This window comes from Silene latifolia, chromosome 1 (genome assembly GCF_048544455.1).
Source record: "Silene latifolia isolate original U9 population chromosome 1, ASM4854445v1, whole genome shotgun sequence".
NCBI classification, from domain to species: Eukaryota; Viridiplantae; Streptophyta; class Magnoliopsida; order Caryophyllales; family Caryophyllaceae; genus Silene; species Silene latifolia.
Window position 1 is genome coordinate 81,915,091 of NC_133526.1, and position 20,908 is coordinate 81,935,998.

The 20,908-nt window shown below is 35.6% G+C and overlaps 1 protein-coding gene across 1 annotated transcript; it reads left to right on the forward strand.

Annotated features, from left to right (window-relative positions):
- The first annotated feature begins 14,940 nt into the window (after window positions 1-14,940).
- LOC141607101 (uncharacterized) lies at window positions 14,941-16,453 on the forward strand. The gene is made up of 3 exons (XM_074426460.1): window positions 14,941-15,146; window positions 15,234-15,338; window positions 15,847-16,453. Exons 1-3 carry the CDS (start codon window positions 15,111-15,113, stop codon window positions 16,261-16,263), a joined length of 558 nt encoding a protein of 185 aa, XP_074282561.1. The 5' UTR covers window positions 14,941-15,110; the 3' UTR covers window positions 16,264-16,453.
- The last annotated feature ends 4,455 nt before the right edge of the window (window positions 16,454-20,908 follow it).

Genomic DNA, 20,908 nt, shown 5'->3' on the forward strand with positions numbered 1-20,908 from the left:
AAGTAATAAAACAATTCGATTACTTAGACCGTATCTTATTTAATCAAATTACAATGAGACACGTAAATATTACTTCCAAAATCGTCCGTCAATTTTAAGTAATTTAATTGACCCGTATCGTCATACGATCAATTAAATGATCAATTAAGAGTGTTACCCTTTAGGTATGACCTAAGGGGATCAACTGGTCACCACCGTCTCACGACAGTAATGTCAAACTCTAGTCAGCCAATCATTACCGATATGTGTGGACCAGTTGACAGTAAAAATTACTTCCCAATTGTATTCTTTAAAATGAGACTTAAACATGTGATCATCATGATCAACAGTTGTGATCGCATTATTGTCGGGGGACACATATTCCAACAATCTCCCACTTGTCCTCGACAAGTGTGCGTCACCAATTCTCTTGTCCTATTATTATCTCCCACTCAATGCAAGGTGTCTTTCAGGTTGTACTTGCAAGTGATCATATCGAGAGTGGTTTTCTCGATCTGGAGAATAACTGATTGACCGGATTTATCTACCATAGATATCTTCCGAGCGTGGCCACGCATTTCCAGTTCATTACTCCTCGAGTAGCCCTGAGATATTGTTATAACCCTGACTAGGGGTGGACAATTCTTATCGCACTCATTCCCTTCGACTAGCCACAGCCATCATAACTCAAAATATGCCCATTTGACCCCATTTACGAAGGTCGTAGTAACACAAATCAAAGTTAATCTGAAACTGTGCCATTTTAGGTGAACAGTCTTTAGTCAAAAGAATCGACTCATTAGAATACTATAGTAGCTCTCGCCATGACCAGGCTATATAAATTTGCCAGAACTCTATAAGCGGTCATAAGGCCCGACAAAGTGTTCCTAACAGTCTGCCTATGTGATCGACTAGTCATTCTCATATGACTCCATGGCACTTGAACTTGCCATCAATCGCATCACATTCTAGTCACTTCGAGACGTCACTTCATGTAAGTAACTATGGGCGAATACAATGCTAATCCGTGTTCACTTTAACGGGGTTCAATTGTCTCTACAACCCGTTTGGATGTAACAAAGTATAAGGTGAGTTAATAATAACTCAAACGACAAATGTCGACATCACAATCGGGTAGTCAATACCGTATTACAACCTTGTGATGTATTTCGTAAGTGTGTAAACACTTGTTGATTGCAATAGAAGTTTAACATACCATGTGTCCATGTGTTCAAACTTCTTAATCGCAATTTCCTTTATATTCATGTTATCTCTCATAGCATGAACCTTACCAAGTACACATATAGGTTCCCAACCTCGGTTTGGGTTATTTATCTTGAAAGAATCTTCCTTATCGATTATCACATAACCAATGAATTTTGTGGTGAATGATATAACTTGCACTGATCAAGTACTCCACCCACTTACAATGCACTAGGTAAATGTTTTGTAAAGTCTTGCAACAATTGTCAAGATGATTAGCCTAGCACTTCTCACAAGTCCTAGCATATTAGAAAATATTAGTTTTGAGTAACTTCTTTCTTCAACTAAGTACTTTTCCAAACTTCTTATTTCTCCTTTTAGCTTGAAAAGCTTAGGATTTTCATAAATCCTTACATGTGTTCGAACTTTAATATGTGCAACCTCTTGACACATAACAGAGTGTTTTGTTCAATCACTGAAATCGTTCATCGGATTCTCCTCGAGAATTCATGACGATTCTTCTATGGCTTGCCAATGATTCATCATGCTCTTATGCATATGATTCATTATTGGACATGTGCATAATTATTCTAATGGCGGAAACATTAGTAACTAATAATCATGTGATCAACCATTCTTAGGTTCAATGAACGACCATGACTGCTAATGGCAATTCCATTTTCATTGACATGAATAACCTATATTTCTTGTTGATTCGATGTGTATGTCTCAATACCTGTCCAACATCTTATGATGTGATTGGATTCATCATAGTCCATTTTCATCCAGAATTGAAAACTCAAATACTTCTTTGTGAAAGAAAGTATTAGCTTGTCATTCTCAATGAGTAATGAGTTATAAACTTTTACAAGATGATTGCTCTTACTAGATTCCATGTCTTCACATGATAATTTCCAAACTCCCACTTAATTCCACATGTTTCGTAATTGACTACTCAATTGAAACATTTCAAGAATTGAAATATATTGCTTTGCTAAGTTATTAAGATAAAACCATATATGTTCCCATCATATCCTTTCAAAATACCTATTTTGAAGAGGTCTCATATTAACTTTATGGAAAGAGATTTTAATCTTTAATTCATTCGTTTTATAATGATGCATAGCAATGTCATTACTTAAATATGAATAATATCTAATACACGTCCTTCAAAATACCCTTTTCGGAAGGAGGTTTAACCATTTCATTTTCATAATGAGGTTAAGTAATGACATTAGCATGGTTAATACTTAACTTAGCTATTGTGGATATCGGTATATCAATCCTTGCAACTTCTAGTCATAAATCTCATTTATTTTCTAGGATGTAACTTTGATTCATTTAGGCTCTTAAGTAAATATCAATATTGAAACTATTGGTCAAATATTGTTCATAAACTAGTCAAAACTCTTGTTAAGACTTTACATTAGTCATTCTTATTCCAAAACTTTCTTTTGGTCTCCTCGTGTAGTTATCTTGAGAACATATTATTTTGATTACTTCACTTGGTCTCTTATGTCATGTAGATCTATTTGAGACCATAGATCTCATCTATTCGTGTATACTATATAAATAGATATACCTTTATTCAAATCATTCTTCCTTGCGTAGATCTCATTTACACAAGTACACAAATTTATCTTGGTGTTTTTTGTGTCTTCATTTTTCTCCCACTCTATCTTTAGAATGAATACACTAAAGATTCAAAGATAGCTTATGAGACACAAATAATGATTTTGAAGTAGAAGGAGGACTATCTCATAGGTTGACTAATTGTTTTAAATTTGATAAGTGTACTTGGTGATTGACATTCCTTTAAGAGAGTTCATCAACTCAATATGACTTTATAATTGATCATATACAAGCCTTAAGCTTGTGGACATATAATGAATCCCATCATTATAGTTGTCTATTAGATCACTTTAAGTGAATGATCATATGTTTCTATGAGCAAGCGGATAAAGACGAATTTTAGAACAAGGATAAAATACGATAAAACGGGTGACTTGGGTTGAAAACCAAGCCACCATTATCCAAATACAACCAATATCCAAAATACATTTCCATGTCGAACACGGAAATCAAAAGGTTCTAAAATCCGAAACATAAATTAAAATAAGACAATAAAAAGCGAAGTTTCATGGAAGCTATTCCTAGCTTCTTGATGATTTCTCAAGCTTGCTTTTCTTTTCCCTTGTCCTTGCTTGGTGGAGGCCCTATTTACAATAAAAAGGGGATACATTATCACAACTTTGTATCATAATACCATAGTTGAATTAGAAACATAAAAGAAAGGATAGTCATTTACCTACTAGAGTGATCTTTCCGGCCTTAATGTCACCAAGGTATTTGGAACAATTTCTTTTCCAATGTCCAACACCATTACAATAATGGCATTTATCAAGAGGACCCTTCTTGATCTTGGAAGTGCTAGCTTCATAAGTCTTAGCTTTGGTGAAAGTGGGAGCTTGCTTCTTACCCTTCTTCCTATTCTTCTTGAACTTCCCTTTGCTTTTGGTGCTTATGTTAAGCACATCCTTAGGTGGGTTAACATTTAACCCCATGTCTCTTTCGGCTTGCACAAGTAACTTGTGCAATTCTTCAAGAGACACGTCCTTGTCTTGCATGTTAAAATTCACCCGGAATTGAACATACGCTTTGACTTTGGATAAGGAGTGTAGAATCCTATCTACAATGAGTTCTTTGGAGATTTCAACCTTTTGAATCTTCAAGGTCTCGACTAGCTCCATTAATTTGAGCACGTGAGGGCTAACCTTTTGGCCCTCTTTGAAGTCAAGATCAAAGAATGCCGCGGCCGCCTCATATTGGACGATCCACAAAGTTTGTGAAAACATTGTCACAAGCTTGGAGTAGATTTCATTAGCGGTGCCCATCTTAAAGGCTTTCCTTTGGAGATCCGTCTCCATCGCAAAGATCAACACATTTTTCATTGCGGCGGACTCCTTGTGATAAGCCTCATATGCTTCCCTAGTAGCGGCACTCGACCTAGCATTAGGTTCGGGTGGAGAGGCCTCGGTGAGGTAACGAAGCTTGTCGTCACCTTGGACGGCTAATTTGAGTTGGGCATCCCAATCGGAGAAATTTGACCCATTCTTTTCAAGTTTACATCGATCCATGAAGGATCGGAGCCATGAAGTATTAGTGAGAGGCGTGGCGTTGGTGTTTGGATTGGCCATTTGTTATGAGAAATAAAAACGGTCTACAAAACAAAATAGAAGGAATAAAACATATGTCGTTTTCAAAATAATAATACTCGTAAAAGAAATAATTTAAACAAGTTTTATTGCATTTATCTAGTGACCTCTACCCAACTTGATAAATGATTCCAAGACCCAAATTCATATTAACTTAGGGCACGGTGTGCCGAAATACCCTTTATTAACATAACTCGGTGGATTAACCTTTTAATCGATTCTACTTTTAGAACTCTTGGTCGATAAAATTTACATTAATATTTATCTCTAGCCCGAAACACATCCAGAAATCGTCGTGAATACTTTCGTTGAGTTCAACCCAAATTTCGAATAAATGTGTCCATAATCCAAACTCATATCAACTTAGGGCACGGTGTGCCGAAATACCCCTTATTAATATAAATTCGGTGGATAGACATTTATCACCCACTTCCCCTACGTAACAAGGTTTGTACCCCGGTGTGGCCAAGTGCACTCCCTCACGAAATAGGTTTTCATGGTTTCTACTATTTGGTAAGGCTATGTCTCAATTGATTATTTTAGCGAGAGGTCATGTCAATTTATTATCTATCACGTTTTAAGTGAACTAAAGCGGTGAACTACGATAATTATAATTGACACGGTCGATAAACTCGATTAAAATGACAATGCATGTTTTAGTTATGACGATTTAGCGATGCATGCAACATATAAATAAAATGCAAAACATAAAATAAATCCTAGTATAGCCTTCCTAAAATAGAAAATCTAATTAACTATTACATATTCGGAAACCAACTCCATTGGTCCCTTGAATTTCGGTTCTTGGTACGCATCTCGAGGTAACACCGTCTTTATGTATCGCCTTCTTGAGTGACACCGTCTTCAAGGAACTCCGGAATAATTAAATTACATAACAAATTACATAATTTCCTATTATACATTTGTAATTAAAATAAAATAAATCTATTAAATTACAAAACGGTGATACGAGATCACAATAAATTACAACCGAATCGATATTCCCATACATTTCGGGTATTACCAATTAAAAACTAAGGCCATACTAAGTAAAATTACATAATTTAAAAATTACATAAAACAAAATTATGACAATCATAAATAAAATGCAGCATTATAAAATGTATGAACATGCCCAATTTTATGCTAAATCGCCTTTAAGGAGCCAATATCGTATATTTAACGGTTTTTACGGATTTGCGTGATTCAACTTTTTAAAATCACAATAAATTACATAAATTCATATTTATGCACAAGTTAATTACCCTAACCTCTTAGGACTCAAAATTAGTCTCCACTAACGTTTTGACTATAATTAACTCATATTTCTTAAAATTGTTCATTAATGGACCCAAAATTACAATAAAATGCTATAAACTTCAAATAAATCACAAAAATTTCAAATAAATTCAAAATTTGAAATTTAAACTTATGAACATTCTGGAAAAAATACCATGACACTCATAATGTTCAAAAAACTTAGGTTAAAATTTCGGAAAAATTATCGGAAAAACTATGTTGCGGTTTATCGGATTTATCAATTATAATCATAAAAAACATGAGAAAAATTATATTCATCAACTTTTCAATTTTAGATCTGAAAAAGATAATAAAATGCAACATGTGACGCTTTTTCCTTAGTCATGAAGTATGTTTTAGCAATTATTCACTAAATAAGTCGCTATTTATGCTATTTTTCATCAAAAAATCATAAATCATGCATAAAGACTTCAATATAGCCTATTATTTTACACACATCTTATAAAATTGCATGTGACAACATACTAAATTTCAATGACCAGATTCGAAATTTATCTCATATTAACCTATTTTTTCATTTAAAATCGATTTTTATCATGAAAAATCCATATTTCGAGCATAAGAACTCCAAAAATTATAAAAATTTACAGGTCATCTAAAAATAATATATGTAAAAACATATCCAAAACCACTATGAAATTCGAAGTTTAGCTAATTTTAGTCCGAAAATGACATTTTAATCATAAAATCACATTTTTAATGCCATTTTTATATAAGGTGAACAATAAAATCCATAAATTAACCAAAATATCCTAAATACATTTTAGAATCAGAAACTATAACATGCATAAATTATTTCGTGATATATCATAATAACAGTAATTTACAAGTTTTAAATGTTAATCGTATAACTCGGAAAAACTATAACCGATTTGCATGCAAACAACCAAGGCGCTCTGATACCGCTTGTTTGACATCTATATCTCATTACTAAACATATTCATATATGTGATGATTTAATTTTAGTCATAAAATTAAATGTTGATCTTATGCATGCAAACAATAATAAATTTAAAGAAAAAATCATCATCTTACATTGAAGATTTTGATTTTTTATGGGCACAAGTGAGTTCTCCTACTCACTTGTTCTTGAGCTTCCTTAAGTGGATGAACAAGGATTCAAGTAGAGAATCTCTCCCAAGGATTTATACCCAAAGTAACAACTTAATAAAATTAATATTATTATTACTAGAACAATATTAATTTAGTATAAAATTGACCAAAAATATTATTTGATCTCTTAGTATTTCGGCTAAGAGAAGGGAGAAAAGGAAGGATTTTTATCTCTCTAAAACCTCTTATTTTAGATGTTAAATGAATAATACACTAGAATTTTTAGGTAGTGTATAATAGGTAAAATAAGGAGAAAAACCCATGGTTTTCTCCTCTTGAAAAACCGGGTGGAAGGGGAAGGAAGTGCCCAATGCATGCACAAGGTTGTCTTCACAAGAACAAGTAGGGTTGCATGGCTAGGTTTAGGAAGAAATGATTATGTTTACCACTAACATAATCAACATAATATATTCCTAATATCACCCCTATTTTCGGTCATTATAGATAAAATGGACTCCATTTTATTTTCGTCAATTTGTCAATTTGTCACATGTCACATAAAATTGTTATGTCTTTTTAACATATTAAAAATCAACGCATTAATAAAAATACGTCATATACAAAATCGACTTAGTAATTCATAATTACTTGTACCAAAATATTTTACCAATTATAAATCACAACATCTTGTATTTATAATAATTTATTCATTCAAATGCAATTGTTTCCTTAAACAATAATTTCATCTAAGTAATAAAACAATTCGATTACTTAGACCGTATCTTATTTAATCAAATTACAATGAGACACGTAAATATTACTTCCAAAATCGTCCGTCAATTTTAAGTAATTTAATTGACCCGTATCGTCATCCGATCAATTAAATGATCAATTAAGAGTGTTACCCTTTAGGTATGACCTAAGGGGATCAACTGGTCACCACCGTCTCACGACAGTAATGTCAAACTCTAGTCAGCCAATCATTACCGATATGTGTGGACCAGTTGACAGTAAAAATTACTTCCCAATTGTATTCTTTAAAATGAGACTTAAACATGTGATCATCATGATCAACAGTTGTGATCGCATTATTGTCGGAGGACACATATTCCAACACGGTCTCCCGATCTCACACAGTAACCGAATACACACTGAAGTGTGTAGCCCTGCCAGATTACCCATCGCAACAGGTAATCCTCGCCGCCAGTGGGTGACCGCAGCCCATCCCCACCTAGTCCAGCTCATCAACGAGCGACTAACAATCCCTGTCCCTTAATGTGCACATCCCCTCCCGTGACGGGTTCCACGGAGGGCAAACTAGGGTGTGAAGCCACTCCCGGAAGTGACTCCACCACAATCACACACACACAGCATCACAACTGTCACAACACCACAACCGTCACAACACAACCACACCAACATCGTCACCACAACACCCAACCTCCGATGATCAGCAGATAACAACAATTATAAAATATATGCAATCTCAATCAATTAACAGTACTGAGTAGGAGAAACCCTACCTTTTCGCAATCCGCTTGCGCTGCAATCAACCGTACAAATGCATAACAAATACCACATCGTCACCTAAAACAATAATCACATAATACAATTACACATTGCACAATCCCATTTCCCCCAATTCATGAATAAAACAAACCCTAGAATTAATCATCAACAACATAGGGATAAAGACTTACCGACGGAAGAATGAAAGTTTGAATGAGATAGCTACGATGTCCATACACACAGAGGAGAGATTTGGGAGTGATTAGAGTGTCGTAGGTTTGATTAGGTTTGCAAATGACGTTTTAGAAACTGATTATCGAATATATAATCCCTAATTACTCCCGAATCAAACCGCTGAAATATTACACGTCAGACCGGATACTCGGTCGAGTATAGGGTATACTCGGTCGAGTATCCTCTAATCGGTCGAGTATTCATCATACTCGGCCGAGTATTCCTCGGCAGTAGCCAAACAGACTACACAATCTACACTACTCGGCCGAGTAGGCTCTACTCGGTCGAGTACTTAGCCTAAGAAATCCGTAGTATTACACTCTCAACCCCTTTTCCCTATCAAGATTAGATAAGAAATCAGGCCCGAAAAAATCTTTTTGCTTGCACAGTAATAGTCATCATCTTCTTTTCTTTCTTGATCGCCATACGGATTGATTGATGTCGCCAGACTTAGTTTTATTAAGTAAGCGGAAATTGTCGCTGGAATAGTTTATCCCTCCGCTGACTGTCTCACTCATTGTTTACATTTATTATTATTTGTGAGGAGTATCTAAATCTATTTATAAAAAAGTTATTGGGATGAGTCATGCAGAGAATAATTTTAAAAATAACAGTAGTTTGGTTGTTAATTAGCTTCTGTGAACCACAGTGAATCTTTCTATTCCACACTTTCGTTGATTTTATTATCCAATATAGGTAAAGGCATATTTCGAATTTCTTATGTTTCTAATGATTTTAAACTCACTTTAGGGTATTTTGTAAGGAAATATCATCCATGTAGAATGTATGCTTGCTTTAATCTCTTTAGAGCTGTGATGCTCGGACTCGGATACGAGGATCCGACACGGACACGGATCCGAGGGTCCGATCCTTGAAATCTCAAAAACAAGGACTCGGATACGAGGATCCTAATTTGAATTTGGACTCTGCTAATGTTTTATTTTTTTGAAAATAAATTGGTTATTAGTTAAAAAAAAGTCAAAGAAAAGGAAGGAAAAGTAGTTTTTTTCATGTTTAACATGAATGAAGACTTTATTAGAGCATTAAAATTCATGTCAAGATCACTCTTGATATAGGGCTGATGTACAAAACAGAGGTTAAAAACAACACTCTCACACCGATTTCTCATAGAAGGATCTGTCAAGGATCCATGTCCGGATCCTGTCCACCGCATTCTCAGGGTCAGGTGAAGAGTCCGAGCATCACAACTTTAGAGTTAGATCGTTACTGAAATCGTCTTATTAACAGGAATTGCCATGGATTATGAATTTGATGACGATGAAATCACGTGCGTGGTACAAACCCGAGGAAAAGTGCTATGGAGGAGTATAAATTCCATGATTCTTATACACAGGTTCCATTTATATTACCTTTTCTTCTCAGTTTCATGACATTTTGTTTAGTAGTCTTTTTAGATATTTGTCAAGTATTTACTTTGACATAATTTTAGTTACCTGGGTGTTGGAATGGCACTGTTTATATCATTTTATATATATTCTAATTTGTCACTCTATTTTAGTTAAGGTAACTTTCTCACATTTTCTTTCACCTTTCACCATACAAATACAGAGTAATTAACGGCTAACACGTAACACCTACATACATGCTTCTGTACTATACTTTTAAATCGCCCATTGTAACTGACCAATAAAGCAGTAACCGCTGTTATTTGTTATTGTTATTTCATACTCTCAACTGTTGTTATATATGAAGTATTTTCCGATAGTTGTCACTTTATGTACTTCTCACTAGGGATGGCAGTGGGTCGGGGACCCGACCCAGACCCTGAGGGTCGGACCCTAATGGGTCGGGTATGGGTCTCATTTTTTCAGACCCAATGGGTATGGGTCGGGTATGGGTCTTAAGAAAATATTTCGGGTCCGGGTTCGGGTCTAAGTTATGAGACCCATACCCGACCCTTAGACCCTTTGTTAAAGAAAATAAAAATAAAAATTACAACTTTTCTGAATTCATACTGGCAGACCGTAGAAACCCAACTAAAGTATCTTACTTTTCCCTCATCCCATAAAGTGATAAAACCCAACCACTGACAATACCACCACTCCACCATTGACACAAGAAGAAACCAAAGACCACAAAGATCGATACGCGATCTCAACCACCTCTCTAATAGCCGGCGACCGACAACCACCATTAATGGTTGATTAATAAACTCATAATGTTAAAGTAGTATGAATTTTTTTTTAATATTATAGACCCCATAGTTGTTAATCTTGTTATTAAAGTGGCTGAAACTCGGACCCGCGGGTAGACTCAGACCCTACCCTTACCCATAGGGTCTGGGTATGGGTCCTCAAATTTTAGACCCTTGCGGGTCTGGGTCGGGTACGGGTCCAAAGGGAAAATCTCGGGTCGGGTCCGGGTCTAGGCGGACCCTACCCAGACCCTACCCATTGTCATCCCTACTTCTCACACTTACATACTCTTGTACAGTCCTGGGAGGAAAAAAATTAAACCATTAAAACAAAGTAATCTTGTTGGTGTATGGGGGAGTATAGGAAGTAGAGTGGAGATTAGTTGTTTGTTTAGTTGATTAGTTGAAGGTTGATTAGTTGGAGTTTAGTTTGAAGGAATTAGTTTGTGTATTGATTTGTTGTGAATTTTTGGATACACTTGGGTCTCTAGGTTCATAAAAATGGGGAATGAGGTCCTCTATTTATAGAACTCCTCCTCCTTCTCCTACCAAGAACACTCTAGAATAGGACATTCTAGAGTGGCCTAGACACGAAACTCTCTAAAGTTCCTTACCACTTATACACACGTCTAGAAGGTTCTAGGTTGTTCTACATAAATCTAGAACATACACGGCTCTTCTAGATCCTTCTAGTCTCTTCTGGACTATTCTAGTTGTTTCTACATTATTCTAGCACATTCCGGATAAATCTAGAGTATTCCGGAAACTTCTAGAATACACTAAAAAGTCTCATACTTTAACACTCCTCCTTGAGACTTTTGGTGTAACACTCACCTTGAACATTCCTCTTCTTTTTCTTTTTTTCTTTTGTATCGCCAAACTCGGAGGTTGCTCGATGTACGTCTCCTCCTCGAACTGGTAGCATGACGAACAACTGGAGCGAATGTATCTCCGTAGTGAATTCCATCTTGTTTGGAATATCCTTTGCCGATCATTCTTGCTTTGTGCTTGTTGATAGAGCCATTAGGATTCAACTTAGTTTTATAAACCCATTTTACACCAATCACCTTTCGATCTCTTGGCTTGTCAACTAACTCCTTTATCATATTTATCTCCTTCTCCATAGGTTCTTGCCACTCCTTCTGTTTGGAAGCCTCATCAAAGTCTTTTGGCTCCTCAAAAGTGAAGTAGCATCTCTCGCATTCTTCTTCATTCAGATTAATAACGGGACATTCTGCATAAATTTTGGAGAGATCTTTCTTACCTCGAGGTTCCGTAGCATTCTCCGAATTGTTGTTAGAGGGTGGAGAGTGTGGATGCATTGGAGTTGATGGAGGTGTAGGAGGATCATTATTGTTGGTTGTGTGAACATCACCTTGTGAATGCTCTAGATAATCAGGGATATGAGTCACATTAGTTTCTACCTTCTTTTCTTCCCAATTACAGATTGCATCCTCGGAAGAAGATTCTTGAGTCTTGAATTTCTGTTCATCATAGGACGAAGCTGTATCCTCGGAAGAAGATTCTTGAGTCTTGAACTTCTGATCATGGGCGTGTAAAGATCCAATTAGCTCCGTCAGAGTGAGCTTCGATACGTCCCTTGATTCCTTAATAACATTGACAATCATGTCGATTTTTTTGTCAATGTTACGAGAATTTTCTGCACAATCCTCGTGACGGCGACATCTTCACCATATATTTTCATTTGGTTAATTGTCTCCATTACTCTCCAAGTGTAGATTTTTATGTCTTCATTCTCCCCCATTTTCAAATTTTCGAATTGTTTTCTCAAAGCATTAAGACGTATTGCCCTTATCCTTTCATCACCATAGAATTCTTTTTGGAGTATATTACATGCTTCTTTTCCGGTAGAAGCCCACATTATTCTTGGAAAAATGATCTCCGAAACGGCATCAAAGATGACACACAAGGCTTTTGCGTCATTTATTTCATCCTCATTTATTTTCTTTAAGGTTGCTTTGGTGGTTGGAATACCTTCTTGTTGTTTTTGGGGACCATTTTCTACTATCTCCCATAGTGCATTTGCTCTTAAGAAGAGCTTCATTTTAATGCACCAATGGTCGTAATTTTCTCCAAAGAAATCTAGAGGGGTGAGTAATAGAGTGTTTGATGCGGAAGACATAATTTTATTTTGTTGCCCTTAAGATCTTTAGTGCTCTTGATACCACTTGTTGGTGTATGGGGGAGTATAGGAAGTAGAGTGGAGATTAGTTGTTGTTTGTTTAGTTGACTAGTTGAAGGTTGATTAGTTGGAGTTTAGTTTGAAAGAATTAGTTTGTGTATTGATTTGTTGTGAATTTTTGGTTACACTTGGGTCTCTAGGTTCATAAAAATGAGGGGAGAGGTCCTCTATTTATAGAACTCCTCCTCCTTCTCCTACAACCCAAGAACACTCTAGAATAGGACATTCTAGAGTGGCCTAGACACGGAACTTTCTAGAGTTCCTTACCACTTATACACACGTCTAGAAGGTTCTAGATTGTTCTACATAAATCTAGAACATACACGACTCTTCTAGATCCTTCTAGTCTCTTCTGGACTATTCTAGTTGTTTCTACATTATTCTAGCACATTCCGGATAAATCCAGAGTATTCCGGAAACTTCTAGAATACACTAAAAGTCTCTTACTTTAACAAATCTCAATCAAGATGGCATTGAAACGATCTTGGTTGATGAAGATGTTTGATACATCACTGTTCCCACCTTATCATGACGCTAGGCAACTTAGAACTTGTGTTTGCGTTAGTTGATCTAAGTTGTGCTCCTATTTTGAAATTTGAAAATTTTTCTTTTGAGCAATTAAATTAATCCAAAGTCATTTGTTTCCAAGCTGAAGTTCAGTTTTGGATACAAAAAGTTAAGCTTATAGGGTAAGATGTTGTTTTTGACTTTTTTTCCCCTTACAATAAGATGGGTTCACATACTTCACAAATATAATGCTTCTCAGCTCTTGATTTTTCCCTTACAACAAGCAAGTGTTCAAAAGCATGTCTTACTTGCATCTAAATCAAACTTATTCCAGTTGTCTTACCCCAACATTTTATTTTCTGTGTATAGGCTGGCAAAGTTTGACAACGAGACAACTTTTAAATTGATAAGTTGACGCGAACCTACGGATGAGTTGATGAGTTTGACCGTCTCGGCGACTGCCCTGAACAAGTGCTTGAACCTTACTAAGTTTGTGACACCAAAACACGGCTAAAATATCATGCCACGACAACCAATTTTGAGATGAGGACTCAAACTAAGATGTAGTATTATGGCTAAGGCGTTAAAGACAAAGTGAGAGGAGAACAAGTTATGAGGATTTAAGGTATAAATAAGTAATGTTGTAGATGATATGAACTGGAACTTGGTAATTCTTCTCACACAAATTGATAAGTTTGCCATTGACAATGTTAATACACAAATTGTTGCCTCTTTAGGGATTGATCTACTCAGTGGTTCGCTTTATTAGCCTAAATGTATTATTTTCTTGAAGTGTACATACGAATCAAACTCAAATTGTTTTACACATGAGTGACTTATGGTATAACTAAGGCATGACGTTGAAAAGTAATATTAGTGGTATGTAAGGTGTGATTCCGCATTCAACTTGTTTGTTATAGATGAGTTAAGTGTATACGATTTCGAAATTTGACAAGAGAATACGAATTTGGTATTTTATTGGATAATACTCCTTTCAAAAGTACTCCTTCAGTCTCAATTATTTATTTACATTTGATTTTGGAATAAAGATTAAGTAAAGAAACAGAGACCATTTGTAGGATAATGGGTTATGTGAATGATGAAATTATCCTTCAAAATTATTCTCATATAGAATGATAAACAAATGATGAGACACTCATAAATGGAATAGGTAAGCAAATGAGGTAGACATATAACCGGAACGGAGGGAGTATATGTTAATAATTATTGGCAATTATTTAATCTTTTAATATGTTTTGTTATGACGTAGAAACTCGTCAGTGTTGGTCGTTATCTAGGGAGATATTAACGTGATATAAAAATGGTGTATGGGTACAATTGTTCGTTATCTAGGGAGATATTAACGTAATATAAAATGGTGTATGGGTACAATTGTTATGAAAACATGTAACTAATAAAAGAGGTATTTGATCCATGAATAAAAGGGTTACGAAAAACACATAAATACGGAAATGATTGTATAAACCTTATACATAGACTCATATTATACCCGTGCAAATACACACTAGTTTCTATTAGAAGGGAGCATCATATTTTGGGCGCATGTGAGCCCATGGAGTAGTTCAAAGATCCAGTGGGCCATCGTCCATATCCTTTTTTTTTTACGGAAACCTTATATACAGTATATAAGTAAGTATATACTCACAGATACGGAGTATTGCATTTCCCCCAAATTACCAAATTAGAGAGAAATTCGAGCAATCAAGGGAGGATGATTGGAAATGTTGTTAGCAGGGCCAGAACTAAGGTATGTTTTCCATTTTCCACTCCCTATTCCCCCCAAATCTGGTATTTATTTGAAGTTTAAACCCTAATTGATTGTATTTGGTTTCAGATTTCTTCCAAGGCTTTTTGTTTGAATTTAGTTCGTGCAAAATCTGGAGGAAGACCGCCTTTTAGCTTTAATGGAGATTATCGTGACGACAAGGGACAATTGAAGGTAAGTGTTGATATATGATTGCATTTGATATAATTGCTGTGGTTTTCTCTGAGGTTTTGATATTCGAATGATGAATTAGGGTTGAATAGATAACTAATTAAATAATCTGGGTTTTGCTTTGTGTAATTCTCGATGTACATTTTAATTGCTGTGGTTTTCCTGTACTTCTATATATCTAGAATGTGTTCCAGTTGAAGTAGATTCTTCAGTAGCAGCTTAATTGTGCAAAGATGGATTTACTCGGTTTCCCTTTCATCTCTGAGGTTTTGATATTCGAATGATGAATTAGGGTTGAATAGATAACTAATTAAATAATCTGGGTTTTGTTTCGTGTAATTCTCGATGTACATTTTAATTGCTGTGGTTTTCCTGTACTTCTATATATCTAGAATGTGTTCCAGTTGAAGTAGATTCTTCAGTAGCAGCTTAATTGTGCAAAGATGGATTTACTCGGTTTCCCTTTCATCTCTTTACATAACTAAGCTTGTGTATTTTTGTTTTTTTGAAGTATAAATTATGCACGGATGCATCCCACGATCAAATGAATGGCACAAAAGCATATGGCGCTATTCTAATGCCCCTCAAGACCCACAAACCTCTTTTGAAGTTTGGTGATCAGATTTCGGATCCTACCACAATCTACAGTCTTATGGAACTCATTGGGATGGTTGGAGGGGGCTTGGAGTTGAACAATAGGTTCCCGGAAATGCTTGGTGTGCTTGTGTGTAATGATAGTGCAAACGCCGTTAAGCATATTCGAGGAGACCATGTGTTGGAAAGTTGGAAATTTCACCCAATCAACGATGACATTGCCCGTCTTAAATTGCTCATGCCAGACATTGACTTCGTTGAAAGGCGTAGGTACACCAAAGAGATGCAGCAAGCTCACAACTTGGCAAACGAGATCAGGAAAAAGACATTTTGAGGAAGCCAAGCAAGGATTATCTGACAAATTTAATATCTGACAAATTTTATGACAAATTAGTTAATACAGCGTACGTCCAATATCATACCATGCCATAGAAGCAAGTCATTGAGGCACTGTGTGTGTGTGTTAATCAGAAATGTTTGAAGGATCTATATGATTATATATTTAGTATTTTTTTTTGTTCCAACCTTTCGATAGTCATGCTCCTTTATTATACTAGTCACTAGTTTTAAGACCATCCGACCAAATGAATCAACGAACCAGATTGAACAAAAGAAATAACAAACTTCTGAACTTTCGTTCATCACAATGCTGCTAATTATAAAACCCAACTCACACAAACAGTCTCTCTCTCTTCCCGATCATTTCCCTCTCATCGGAATCATAACAATTGCTTCGATTTTCATTTATTCTCTTCTTCCTTTCTCTTTTATTTCTGATTCAGCCTCAAAATCTATAAAATCAACAGTTTAAAGTGAAGAAAATTGAATACAGTGATACGTCCAATATCATACCATGCCATAGAAGCAAGTCATTGAGGCACTGTGTGTGTGTTAATCAGGAATGTTTGAAGGATCTATATGATTATATATTTAGTATTTTTTGGGATATTCTACACATAGTCATTTTAATTTTTCGACTTTTCACATATACTTTTATACTTTTTAAAACATACATTGACTTAATTGTTCATTATCATTATCACTAAGTGTACCCCTAAATTTTATTGTTCGCCAATTAAACCCGGTTTTAGGGGTTAAGTGATGACTTGGATGACTAACCAAGCATGTCATTTATTATCCCATGACATAAGGACTCTATTATGCTCAATATCCATCTCGATCCTAATATTTATTGATATATATGGGCTAAACAAAATTTGACGGAAAATTTATTGATTCCCTACGAAATTATCATGTCTAAAGATGGATATTGAGCCTAATAAAGTCCTTATGTCATGAGAATGATAAATGACAAGCTTGGTTACGCGTCTAAATAATCACTTAACGCCTAAAACTAAGTTTAATTGACGGAAAATAAAGTTTAGGGGTACACTTAGTGATAATGACAACAATTAGGGATACCATGTATGTTTTAAAAAGTGTAGGGGTACCATGTAGAAAGTCGAAAAATTGAAGGGTACCATGTAGAATATCACAATTTTTTTTTGTTCCAACCTTTCGATAGTCATGCTCCTTTATTATACTCCCTCCTATTCACTATTTTCTTCCCTATTTTCTTAAACGGATTATTCAGGTTTTCTTCCCCTTTCTTATTTTGGAAACTTTTACTCTTATTTTATTCATCCCTCTCTCCTACTACCAAACCCCACTCAACTTTTACTCTTATTTTATTCATCCCTCTCTCCTATCACCAAACCTCACCTTACTCACAATTTCTTATTTAATTCCTAATTATTCATTCCTCTCTCCAATCCACAAACCCGACCATCTTCTTTTATTCATTCTTTAATCATCTCCTAAAATCGTGTGCCCACATCAAAGGGGAAGAAAACACCGAATATGAGGGAGTACTAGTTACTAGTTTGAATGCCCGTGCATTGCAACGGGGTAATTAGCTTATTCATAATGCAAAAAAAAAAAAAGTTATAAGGGTTTAATGTTTATCTTCTATGTCTAATGATTTATTTACATATTATTAAAATATCTCTTTAAAAAAAAAGATTAATATATACGTTAATTAACTCTTATTTATAATCATATAATCACCCAATTTTATACTAATCTTTTCATTCGATGTGAGACAATACTACTATTTATAAGTAATATATTCACCAAAGTTGAATTATTTTTCTGATGTGGGACAATTCTATTATTTATACGCAGTATATATTCATCAAACCTGCATTGTTTTTCAATGTGGAACAAATAACATAATCACAATTACACCATCTTTTTTGCACTTAGTTCAACATTCAACCAGATCCCGAATACCGAATACGGACAATTGCTACTCATTATATCTAATAGTTATATTTAAAATTTAATATTATGATCAATTACTCTCCATTAATATTTGTACATTGTTTTTCTTCAAAAAAATTTATCATAATTGAGATACGGAAATTTTCTGTGGTACCCCTTAATTTTGTCAGATTTTTCATGTTACTCCTACTTTTATGAATCTGCCTATGGTACCCTTGAGGTTCCAAATTTTTTCCCATGGTACCCCCTAATGTAAAGGCTGTTAAATGGACGTTAAGTTTGATGGCGTGACAATAAAATAACAATTAAAAAATAATACCCCCTTTATTGTTTTATTGGTACGGATATCTGTCTCTTTTAAATGAAAATTTAATTAACTATATCATTCTAATATTGGAAATTTCTCATGGTAACCTTGAACTTTGATAGATTACAAATGGTACTCCTAATTTTAAGTTTCTACAAATGGTACCCATGTATTCACCTTTTTCTTTCCCAAAATACCATTTGACAACTTCCGTCATAACGCCATTACTCCTATGACTTGTGACCTCTTTTTCTTTTGTTATCTATTACACAAACACTTCATCATCTAATTCCTAAATTCATATTTTATTTAATAAACTAGCATTTAATACCTGAATAACAAAACACAAATTGTAACACCCTCATTTATTTAGGAACCTTTAGCAAGACATTCTCAATAAATAGGACTGTTACCATCTCGGTTGCCCGGGGTAAATGATACAAGTTAAAACAAACCAAAGTACTTTAATAACTTTAACTGAAATAACAGTTTTATTACATTGCCAACCGATTAAATATAAACCTTGACATTACAATTTACTACGCAACGGAAATTACATAAATAAAGTTGTATAAGTCAACTAAGTGATCTAGACAGCAACTATGGTCCAAGTCGAGCTCACATCCCAATGCTCCCAAGTCAGCTAATCTTTAATACATGTCAAATCTGCTCCCCATTATGGTTCATCACAGGTGTTCACGAATACACTGTCAACCACGAGGTTGAGTAGGATAAAATACTTCATAATAAATAATCAATAATATTTCACAACCATCAATATGCCACATTCCAATTTCAACTGTCCACATGTCACATCTCGACATCAACTGTCCACGTTATCCACCAGAGACTAAGTCTGGGGCCTTCCAATTAATCACACACGTTATCCACCAGAGACTAAGCCTGGGGCAGTCCAATAACCATACACATTATCCATTAGAGACTAAGCCTGGGGCAGTCCAGTAACCACTCACATTATCCACCAGAGACTATGCCTGGGGCCGTCCAATTCTCATAAACCATTCCACAATATAATCGTATAAAATATGCACAAATCCAACCACTAACAATATTATTCACTCAATTAACTTAATTAAATAAGCAGTCATAAACCAATCATCCTTCCAATAACATTCACGTATTAAACACGAAACAAGTATAGTTGAGTAGATTATCCTACCTGATCAGCCAATTCTCCAATCAATAGCTCAAGCAAATCCGACCAATAATACTTTCAATAAACCGTCATCTAAACAATAAAATAACATTTAATCACTATTATTCTATATTAATTATTACTTATACTTTATTATTAATTATCATATTTATTCACAGCTCATTATTATTAATTATTATGATATACGAAAACCCAGGTCAACTCAACTTAGAACCTGACTCACAAATATTCACTAATTAATTAAACTAATTATAAAATAATTATACGATTAATATGGAGTTATTATATTTAAATCCCGTGTAAAATAATACTTAAAAACCCGTGTTATAATTAACCAAACCTCACCAATCCCGTGTCAACCCCAAATAAACCCGTCACTCGTCCAACAATAAAATAATGTTTGGAGTTTCACGAGTAATACCACGCCAAAACACATCCTCTCCACCAAAACAACTAACCGTGAGGCCTTCCTTCACCCGTGTACCAAGCCCAAACCCGACAACCACCCTGACCTGCCACCAACACCACCGAGAGCCTTCATTGCCGTCAGCCCAGCCATGGTCCAAACACCCCTCCTAGCCACCACAGGTGGTCACTAGTCCACGCCCTAACACAATACCGCAATAAACGAACCCGAACCCGACGCAACTTATACAAACTCACGATTAAACCCCCTATTCCCGACCACCACCACCACTATAGACCACCACCAACCTCCACCGTGTCCTATAATCACCACCAACCACCTACGACACCTTTTTATGTCCTACCGAACAACAACCCACATCGACATCGACAATAGGAACAACACGACTAACCCAATTCAATAACCAAACCACAACCACCATTTGCCACTAGCGGCCACCACCGTGGTCTCCTCTGACTAACGGTGGTCCCACCAGTAACTACATCACACGCATGTCACGTCTTAGTCGAGATACGGCGGTCCCAACAACCATCGATTACACGGTTTCAATCAAAAACCCACGACCCTCTATTTTCCCCTGTTTCAAGCCACCACCGCCGCAAACCACCATCTCCGACCACTAAGACACCACCACGGTGGTCGAATCCTCCCCCCATGATCAACCAACCCAGGTCTGAGTCAAGAATAGTCACGAATAAGGTTTTAAACCCGTGTAAACCAATATTACAACCCCTTTAAACCACCCTCGAAAACACCCTTTGAACACCCTTTCCCGTCAGTCAATG

Excerpts from the sequence above, each read along its gene's own strand:
- LOC141607101 (XM_074426460.1), top strand. The coding sequence starts at position 15,111 with ATGATTGGAAATGTTGTTAGCAGGGCCAGAACTAAG. Across the intron at positions 15,147-15,233 it reads TTAGCAGGGCCAGAACTAAG|ATTTCTTCCAAGGCTTTTTG; the intron begins GTATGTTTTCCA and ends ATTTGGTTTCAG. Across the intron at positions 15,339-15,846 it reads ACGACAAGGGACAATTGAAG|TATAAATTATGCACGGATGC; the intron begins GTAAGTGTTGAT and ends GTTTTTTTGAAG.